The 10,837-nt window shown below is 32.9% G+C and overlaps 1 protein-coding gene across 1 annotated transcript; it reads right to left on the bottom strand.

The window, feature by feature from the left end:
* Positions 1–256: 256 nt before the first annotated feature.
* Positions 257–2,136, bottom strand: LOC107024832. Its single transcript, XM_015225781.1, has 4 exons — positions 1,967–2,136; positions 1,060–1,322; positions 809–893; positions 257–668 (listed from the first exon to the last, which is right to left on the bottom strand). Exons 1-4 carry the CDS (start codon positions 2,134–2,136, stop codon positions 257–259), a joined length of 930 nt encoding a protein of 309 aa, XP_015081267.1.
* Positions 2,137–10,837: the final 8,701 nt, after the last annotated feature.

Raw genomic sequence — 10,837 nt, forward strand, 5'->3', positions numbered from 1 at the left:
TGTTTTTATGCAACATTTCGCTCGGAGCATGTAGTCCTCATGTGAACAATTTTTTCGCATAAAGAACATTTATTTTTCTTCTTTGAAAATGATTCCCCAATTCCTTTATGTCTTTTTGAGGACCTTCTTCCAAGCTTGTCTGGTTCAACAAATGGAGAAGATATTTTTCTCTCTAAAATCTCAATATGAACTTTTCAAGTTTCTTTAGATGTACCGATTTAATTTCCTTCACATATGCAATAAGGTATCTCTCTACTTACAAAGGAGAGTATTCATAAATGCGTCTCCCATAGTCATCACCATATTTCCATCGAATCATTGTCATAGCATGTGGACAAGGTACTTTGTAAATGTCAAAAACTTTACAAGTACAAGATTTGTCTAGCAAATCAACTGTTGCAACTTCATTATGGCCGGTGACAATATACTTGTAGTTGGTAATTTGATGGATCAATAGTTTATTCCCCAGATTAATATTTTTTCCAATGTCTTTTTCTATCGAAGGAAAGAAGATGGTCAGTGCATTTATGAATTTCATACGCTTCTCATGATATTTTTCTGCAAATCGCCTGTTTATTGCTTCAAATAGAGCAGTAATGGGATATTCTCTTTCATCAAGAAATATTGAGTTAACTGACTCAGCAATATTTGTCGTCATAATATTGTGCCTATAACATATAGTATGTGTCTATAACTTTTGTATAACAATTGTTTCAGAAATAATTGCAACAGTTACTATAAATAATTGCAACAATTAAAATAGTTAACTATCAAAAATTGTAGCATATAGACAATTGCAGTAGTTTACCTATTTCCGGGAAAGAATGACCTGCTCCATCGGTGAAATCTTATGCGTTCAACATGTGTGGAGGCAACAGGACCAAATCTCTTATCTGATTAAAATGATCATTGAATACATCAATATTATATGCTTTTGCCTTATGAAATGGCGGATAACACTCGCATTGTGAAAATTATTTCGAATATTTTCTGCTAAGTGCCTCATGCAACAACCATAATGAGCTGAAGAGAACATAATTGAAACCATCTTTCCAATACCTTGATGTCTATCAGAGATAATGCACAATTCAGGGGTATCAAATATAAAACTTTTCAATCGCTCGAAAAAATATCGATAGGAAGCATCACATTCAGAGTCTACTACGCAAAATGCCACCGGAAAAATATGATTCTCCGCATCCTGTACAACAGAAGACAACAACACACCATCGTATTTACTTATCCCATCAACAACTATGACTTTTCTCATTTGTGCGAAACCAAGAATCCAAGCTCCATATGCCACAAAAAAGTACTTGAACCTGCCGTTTTCATAAATCTTCAATGCAGTTTTACTTCCCGGGTTTGGTGTCCTAAGCGTATGACTGTACGCATCAATCACTCCATATCCATGTTCATGTGTCCCTCTTACGAAAGACTTTTCAATCTCGCTACCCCTCCAAACTTTTCAATAACTAACTTTGCATCTCAATTCAATACGGATAGAGTTATTCAAATCTTTTGTAGATGGACCTTTACCTTCGGGATATCTATTTTTCAAGTATGCTCCAATGACTTTGGTTGTGACGTGTGGATTATGACACGTAAGATGTTCTGAGCCACATGTATGCATCTTTTCACACTTTTTAATATAAAATCTATCATAATTTTCAACTTTCAGCACTCTTAGCCACCACTTGCAGTCAGGATGCTCACATTTGACACAATACACTGAACACAAATTAATTACCTTCTTCAGTCTAAATTTTTTTGACACGTGCAATTTTCATTGCAATATCTAATTCTTCTTTATTCTTAAACGACATATCTTTGTAAAAGCATGTTCTATCTTCTTGAGCTTAACTGCATGAAGTAAATTAATTATCAATCATAACAAAAATTAATTAAGTGTACAAAGAGAATCAAACGTTAGAAATAAGTAAATTTATAAGTTCATAGTACTTGCCTATGAGCAACTTCACCAATAATGGACAAGCTATTCCAAACATCAGGAGGAAGAATATCTTGACCTTCATGCTCTTCATTTAGAATATTCATATTCATCCTACCACATTCATCGATCAACACTTGTTGGTTATCACAAATATTATGATTCTCCACCAATCTTTCAACCATGTAGATCCTAAAAGCACCTCTAGATTCATCTTCCAAATAAGTACTTAAACTAAGTTGATCATTTATCTTAAAAGGAGCCGTATTATGCTTGTCACCACAACTATGGATATAAGTGATCACAATATCTTTCAACTCACGATTTAATTTACATGAAGTAATGATTTTATTCAAAAATCATCATATGCAATATCTGGATGCACAATCATCGCAATTGTCATGAGCAATTCTTTACTCTTCCAACGCCAAATATAACAATTGTTGAACTTGACCCATTCACCATTACAATCAACTGGTAGTACTATTCTATCTCCCATTAATGATGTTGAAGATACCTGAAAATGTTCTAACTTAGAACTAAAAATATTGATCATAACAAAAATTATATTAATATATCACAATTGTTGTAAGTTATTCAACAACTGCTTAAATAGATATAGTAATTGCGGATATTATTCAACAACATCATTCAACAATTGTTGTAAATTATTGAAACAGTCATATCAATTGCTGAAATTTATTATACATCAGTGGCAAGAACAATAACGCAAAAATCATTTTTTAAAATGAGTAATACTGGCACACAATACTATTAACTTGTTAAAATGATTGAGAATTACCATTTAAGAAGTAATCTCTAAAGCTTTAGACCTTTTCAAATCACATGTTAAATTAAAATTTGAGATTCTCCCTTTCTCAAATTCTTCAAATAAGAAATCTACAATAAGCTGCAACACCGATAAAAAACATAAAGAAGAAGAAGAAGAAGAAGAAGAAGAAGAAGAGGATGAAGAAGAGCCAATGACGAAGATTAGAAGCAAAAAAAAGTGAAAAGAGCGGGAGTTGAAAAAACTGATTTGAGGATCTTCCAATTTAGAAATTTAGGGTTTTAATTAAATTTGGGTGAAAGTGTAAAAACAAAAATTTGAGGATCTATTTTAATTGTTTCTAAAAATTAATTAAAAATTTATCACATAGACTTAATAATTAAAACTAGGGTCACTCTTTTTAAATTTTAAAACTTTTTTTCCCTATAATTCATTCCCCCAACTCACCCGGTCCAAGTCTCCATTTCCAAATCCCAAACCGCCAATAATCTTTCACCACTCTTACATAAATCACTCGACCCAAATCTCCATTTCCAAACCCCAAACTGCCAATAATCTTTCACCGCTCCTACTTAACTCAATCGACCCAAATATCCTTTTCCAAACCCCAAACCACCAATAATCTTTCACCGCTCTTACATAACACACTCGACTCAAGTCTCCATTTTCAAACCCAAACCACCAATAATATTTCACTGCTCTTACACTGTGTCTATCCTCCTTTATCATTTTTATCGCCATAATGAGCTACAAGCTCTGTTCTTCAGATAGGGGTAGTTGTCAAAAAGACACTTGTGGCATAAATAGGGTGTTTTCCAATCGAATTCATGATTTCAATAGTATTGATAGTGAATTTGCTCTTCGTTGGATCACATGTATGGTTGACCGTCTGGAACGTCTAAATAGGGAGAAAATGGATGAATGGATCACATATCGATTAATAGATGTGGCACATTTTGAATTCAATGCAAATGGTGCTGTAAAAAAATGGATTGCATTTGAACGGTATATAATAATATCATATTGTTGGATAATATTACTTTTGGTTATGTATATGCTATTTGCTTTTTGTAACAGGCAGTTTCTGTCCTGCAATGAAAATACCCAAAGCCAGGTCTTCTTCTCTAGGCTTCGGTACGGAATGAGAAAAATATCTACCCGAAGCTCGACAATAGCTTCCTGAACAAAACCAGGCTAAGCCTGAACATCTCAAATAAACCCAGACAGAGTTTGAGTATTTCGAACAGGAAGAGCTTGAGCATTTTGAACAAAACTAGGATCTTGAGAGTCCTGAACAAACCAGGCAGAGCCTACTCTAAACAAGACAGAGCTTCAACAAATAGAGCATGAGCAGGAGGGTCACGAAGTCATTCAGAGGAACCCTACATAAAGAAGGAGTAAACGACTTGCTAACCAACAAAATGGGACTGTGATGTAATTTTTGGGTCATGGATCGCCCATGTGGATCGACCTAATCCAATCCGACCCCCATGTGGATTAACCCGATTCGATCCAAAATATTATTTCTAAATTAGAGATAAGATTTAATTTAAAAAATAAGGGTGGGAACCTTACTAAGTAACTGCTCCAACATAAACAATCCTGTTTTAAAAATACAAAAAATCTTACACTTACACCATTTTCTTTGGTATCATAAGGAACTATTTTTTAAAAAAGGAAAAATACACTATGATTTTCATGTTTATTGTTATGTTAAAAAAGTATTTATTTTATTATTTACCTTAACATACGTTTTTCCATGTAGTCAAATTAAATTGTGGTTGACTTTAAATTTTTTTTTAAGGCCGTGAGTTATCTTCTTTACTTAATGAAGAATAATGATTACTTATATTGACTAGATTATAACTTTAAAATATAAGTTTTTTTAATGATTGTGAAAACATAAACAATCTAAAATTTAGAAATCTTATCAATTATTCAGGATCATAGAATTATATGATTTTCACATATATTTAATACAATGATATTTTAGTCAAGAACACAAACTAGAATCGGACATTATAATTATTGACTTGATTGAACAGAAGTCTTTTCTTTTGGTTCTTTAGAAGTTGTTTCTCTCTCTTGTCTTAGACTTTATGAATAGCTTTGATGGATACAACTATATCTTTATGGCAGAGAGAGGACCCTTTAAATAGAGTGTGTTTTAACATCATTCCCACCTTTCCATAATGGTGAGTAGTCCGATAATGGATAGTTGGAAGAGGTAATGGGTAAAGTGAAAGATTTAATGGATAGTTGAAGTAACTTCTCCACTTCCTCACTTCTCCACTTATCCAATTAGAATTAGAATTTAGTTAGTAATTAAATACTAAACCAAAATAATATTAATGTGAGTGAGTCATAAAACTAACAAAAAAGATAAATTAAAATTGGTCTTATAAAATTCTCTTAGTCCATTAAATTCCTTAAATGGTTCTTTATCTCCTACAATAAATTTGTGACATATGTTGTCGCATTAAATGGTATTGATCATATTTGTTCTCGTTTCAGATATGGCTGAACAGTAACATGCTCAAAATTACTCCAAGTGAGAGTTCTCAAAGTCGAGCAAAGGAACAAAGTAGAAGAGCAAGCCTACGTAATTCATGTTTTCGAGGGCATGAAATCATACGAGTTTGTGTCCCAAGGGAGACACAAAATCTCTCAAGAGTTTGAAGTCATTGAAGATGTCCCCTAATATTTCAGCACATGATTTTATTCATTTTTTTTTTAAATAAAATGGGTTGAAGTGGCTGATTATAAGGAGATTTCAGATTGGATAGCCATAGTTTATATAACAGAAGCTCTCTGTGAACCTTGGAGTAGTAGATTAACTGATATTTAACATGACATTTGGCCCAGTCAGCCTTTTAGGATTTACATTTGTTGTCTTGAAGACTTGTGGAAGGATTTTAGTTTTTGAATTACTTGTAAATTTCATTGCTTATTTGTATTTCAAGATATGACTTGTGTAGTTTGTTGTTTTCCTCAAAATTATGTTATAATTAGAATAAAAAAATCCTTGCTATTAAAAGTCTTCAACATATTAATATATACATTAAAGAATTGGTTTCATATTTTGGTTAATATTTAGTTTATAGATGATAATTGTATGTTTATGTGTCTTTTCGATTTTACATTTAAATATGAAACCATTATGAGAATTGATTTTCTTGAATGTGTATGTCACATGCATAATTGTTAAAATCTTTGCCTAATTATATGTCAATAACAGACATGACATCAAAAGTATCATTGCTGACTTAAAGAAAGGTGAAAAACTTAACAGTGATAATTACGACATCTAGACTCATAAAATATGGTATGTAATGGAAGCGCAAAATGCTTTGGAAATCATGTTTTAAATCAACCAGAAGAGGGTTATACTACAGAACACAGAAGGGATCTTGAAGCTTACAAAGCTTGGAAAATGGCTAAATCCACCGCACGTGGAATAATAGTTAGTTCTGTAGTTGATGATCTCATACATGAATGTGAGGAATTCCCTACTTCTCATGCTATGTAGGCACATCTGCGAGGAACGTATGGGGGTACGTCTGTACCCGCCTCCGACAGTTGACTATCAAATTTGACACTTACAAAAAACGTCATGATCAAAATATAACACAACACCTTAGGGTGATGTCAAACATGATAGATCAACTCAAGAGTGTTGGCCATGTTCTTTCAGATGAGCAACAAGTTCATGCAGTAATTCGGTTTCTTCTTAATAATTGGGAACATTTAAAGATTAACTTGACCCATAATGATAGCATCAAAACTTTTTGCGATATTGCACGTCATGTTGAACTTGAAGAGGAGTGACTTTGTTATACTAAGATTACTTCTAATGCCTATGTGGAAGAGACAAGTGTTACAAAATCATCAGGTTTCAAGCGCAATAAAAACTGAAAAAGAAATGGGAAAGACAAAGAGACTAGAGAAAGACCCTCTAAGAAAAAGAAGAAACCAAATTCAAAGACAGGAAAACAGTTTTTCAAGAAGAGAGATAAGATCAAAATGAAATGCTACAATTGCCAAATATGGGGCATTTTGCTCGTGAATGCACTAAGCCCAAAAAAATAGCATTTCTAAATAACGCATCTCTAACTACATAAGTTTCTAGTACTTCTTTACTAACTGAATCTTATCATATGTGGATTGTAGACTCAGGATCCACCGACCACGTGAGTCTAGATAGAGAGGAGTTTGTGGAATTTTTTCTAAATCAAGGTGGATCTACGTAGGAAATAATGATAGGCTTGAAGTCAAAGGTAGATACACTTGCAAAGTGGACTTGCGTGGTGGTCGTTCCTTGATGTTGCATGACGTCCTATATACTCCGGAGATTCGACGAAACTTAGTGTCTGTGTCTGTTCTTTTAGACGTTAAATTTGATTTGTTTTTTAGTCGTAATGGTGTCAAAATAACTCTAGATAATGTTTTACATGTTATTCAAGAAACCATGATGTTGATGTTATTACATGGCATGCTAGATTAGGTCACATAGGGAAAAATCGAATGAATAGGTTGACAAAAGAAGAGCATTTAGGTTCTTCACCAAAATTGAAATGTCAACTTGTGAAAATTGCCTTGCTGAAAAGATTACACGTAAACCATTTGGAAAAGGCTAAGAGAGTTGGGTTCCCATTTCATTTAATTCATTCTGATATGTATGGTCCAATGAATGTAAGGAAAAGGTCTGGTGCTACATATTTCATTACATTTATTGATGATTTCACGCAATTTTGTTATGTCTATTTGATTTCTCATAAATCTGAAGCACTTGAGTACATTAAAAGATATTTGAAATAAGTTGAAAATCAATTAGATAAAAGCATAAAAGCTATAAGAATCTATCAAGGACGTGAATAATTGTCAAAACAATTTAAAGAATTATGTATTGAAAAGGGTATAATCAGACAATAAACTACTCCTTATACATCTCAACAAAATGGTGTAGCTGAAAGAAGGAATAAAACATTATTAGACATGACAAGATCAATGATGACGCATTAAAATTTGTCTATCTCTTTCCGGGGAGATGCATTATTGACTCCGGCTTACATATTGAACAAAGTGTCTTCTAAGTCAGTTTCTTCCACTCCTTATGATCTTTGGACTGGTCATATAAAATACCTGAATTATCTACAACCGAGGGGTTGTGTGGCATATATTAAAGATCGTTTCAGTGCATTTGGTAAAATAAGTCTAAAAGGAAAGAAATGTATTTTTATAAGGTACTCTAATGGAAGTATGAAACTGTATCACGAGATGTCAGATTTTTGGAAAATAATTTCCCAAAAAGGGTGAAATAAGTGAAGTTGAGCCTTTGTACAAAATGTTGAATTCAGAATATCAGGTAATGCTGTCAAACATACTTGATAATTCAATGGATCAAGAAATGATTTATGGTCTGAGTGGGAGTTATGAATCTCAAAATCCTATAGAGGAATCTGAACTTCAAATAGGTAAGAATACAAGAAAAGGTGTACCTAAATGATATCATGAGATTGAGGATTATGTTTTCCTTGTATCTCCTATAGAATTTATTGAACCCAATTCTGTAATTGAGGCCTTATCGAGACCTAAAAGGGAAGAATGATTAAAAGCGATGAAAGAAGAATTAGAGTCCATGAAACCAGCAAAGTCTGGGATCTAGTTGAACTTTCTAAGTAATGTAAAGATATTGGAAATAAATGGATTATTAAAGTTAAACGCAAATCAGATGGGTCAATAGAAATACTCAAAGCACGATTGGTTGCAAAATGTTTTACTCAAGAAGTTGGAACAGACTATGAGAAAACTATTCACTAGTTGTGAAGTTTACATCCATACGGTTACTTTAAGCTATTGTTGCATGTTTAAATCTAGAATAACACCACATGTATGTGAAGACATCTTTTCTCAGTGGAAAATTAAACAAAGAAAGCTACATGGAACAATCAATTGGTTTTGTTGTTAAAGGTCAAAGAAAAGAAAGTTTGTAAATTGAAAAGATCAATTTATGGACTAAAGCAATCTTCAAGGCAGTGGTATCTGAGATTTCTTAAGGAGGTGATGCCATTTGATTTCACCATGATCGATGAAAACCATTGCATCTATGTGAAAAAGTCCAATGGAAAATTTGTGATTCTCTCTCTTTACGTAAATGATATTTTATTAGTAAGAAATAATTGGAGTATGTAAAAACTGCCAAGTCATGGATTTCAAAATCATTTGATATGAAAGATATGGGTGAAGTAAACTATATATTGGGTCTTAAGATCCAAAGTGATCGTTCTAAGAATTTTTTGAGTTTATCTCAAGAAACTTATATAAAAGAAATATCAGAACATTTTCGAATGAATAGTTGCAAATCCATGGATACTCATGTAGCAGGGGGAAACTTTAAGCCTTGTGTCAAAAGACTGATAAAGAAAAGAAATTATGTCTCGAGTTTCTTATTCCAGTGCGGTCAGGAGTGTGATGTAGCTATGATGTGTACTCACCCAGAAATTTGTTGTGCCATAAGTATAGTTAGCAGGTATCAATCTAATCTTGGAAGAGATCATTGAAAAGCTGTAAAGAGAATATTCTGATACCTGAAGGGAACTACAGATCATACACTGTGTTATAGTGGATCGAATTTATTCATAAGAGGTTATACAAATGCTGATTGGGATGGTGATCGGGATGAAAGAAAATCAACATCCGATTATGCTTTCTTACTAAATGGTGGTGTTATTTCATGAAAAAGTAAGAAACAAACATGCACAACTCTTTCAACTATTGAATCTGAGTTTGTTGCTTGTACTTCTGTAGTACAAGAAACTGTTTGGTTAAAAAAATTCTTTGAGTATTTGAGTATTGCAAAGAATTCTAAGTGTCCCATGATTCTATATTGTGATAGTCAAGCCGCTATCGCATAGACAAAGGATCCTAAGTATCACAGTAAGACCAAAGACATCGACATTAAATATTACTTTATGAGAGACGTAGTGGCAAGTGGAGAAATAACTTTGCAATACATTCCTACACGTGAAATGATAGTTGATCCTTTTACGAAGGCTATCACTAGAGACTTATTTGAAAAACATGTTACCCTCTAGGTTTACGTAGATTATGATGATATTTTAGTATTGTAAAATGATTTATGATTATAATATTCTCTTCTATAAATAAAACCAGTGAATTTATGTTCAAACGTAGTATGCATGTAATATTTCATAAGAAATAAAGTGTGTCGAACAAGTCGCATGATTGGATCTCTATACAGACAATCACCTCTTACATCGAGGAACGTAACAGATATAGATTTTTCACCATGATATTATGACTTGTTTTATGAGGCAGACAAATGTTTCTCTAAAATGATGAGTTTGAGGATTACTGGAAGAGAAAAACTAGGATTAAACATCTTAAGGTGTTTAGATCGAGGTCTGTACGATGTTGGATAATCGAAAATATAAGACACATACACCATTAGAAGGTGAAAACATTGTAAACATGTGTTTCATACCACGTGTGTCAATCGATACAAGGATCAATGAAAGAATATTCCCTGCTTTTTTATTGTGTGAGACCCAGAAAAGTTAAAATGACTTTTCAATGAAATACCCTTTGACCTTTTACTGTTCTTGAAGTTTCAATTAATGTTGCTTACTTTAGCATGTTACTAATAGTCATGAATGATTCGACAATGCAGTGCATGTATAAGAAAGTAGTTAATTGGAGCAGATAGATTTGAGTAGAAAGGAAAGACAAATAAATGGATAATAAACTTATATACACGAGTTGGCTATTGCACTAACTATATTGATATTAAGTGTGATTGTGTGTATAAAGTTAACTATGAACTAGAGTCAATGTCCTTGAGAGGATGAGGGGCCAAATAAGTAACCACTTAATTAGTGAATGAAGAAGTCTGGGGTATTGTGAGTAATAATATTCTTATATAAGTAGTGAATTCCTTCCGTATGTGATTAGATTCCTGTGTGGGGCTTGTAAAACCTTAAGGTAAAGCTCTTAATGCTTATAGGTCGCACGAACTATTTATCGTATGAATTGTGTGTCTAGTTGATGTTGTGTTGGCTTGGGTCTTGTCCATCATG

This window comes from Solanum pennellii, chromosome 7 (assembly GCF_001406875.1).
Source record: "Solanum pennellii chromosome 7, SPENNV200".
NCBI lineage: Eukaryota > Viridiplantae > Streptophyta > Magnoliopsida > Solanales > Solanaceae > Solanum > Solanum pennellii.

Bases quoted from the DNA above. Each gene is read 5' to 3' on its own strand.
- LOC107024832 (XM_015225781.1), bottom strand. From the start codon at position 2,136: ATGGTTGAAAGATTGGTGGAGAATCATAATATTTGTGATAACCAACAA. The intron at 894-1,059 runs GTATTGGAAAGA...CATTTTAATCAG, and splicing joins TATCTCTGATAGACATCAAG to ATAAGAGATTTGGTCCTGTT. The intron at 669-808 runs GTAAACTACTGC...TATATGTTATAG, and splicing joins TCATTCTTTCCCGGAAATAG to GCACAATATTATGACGACAA.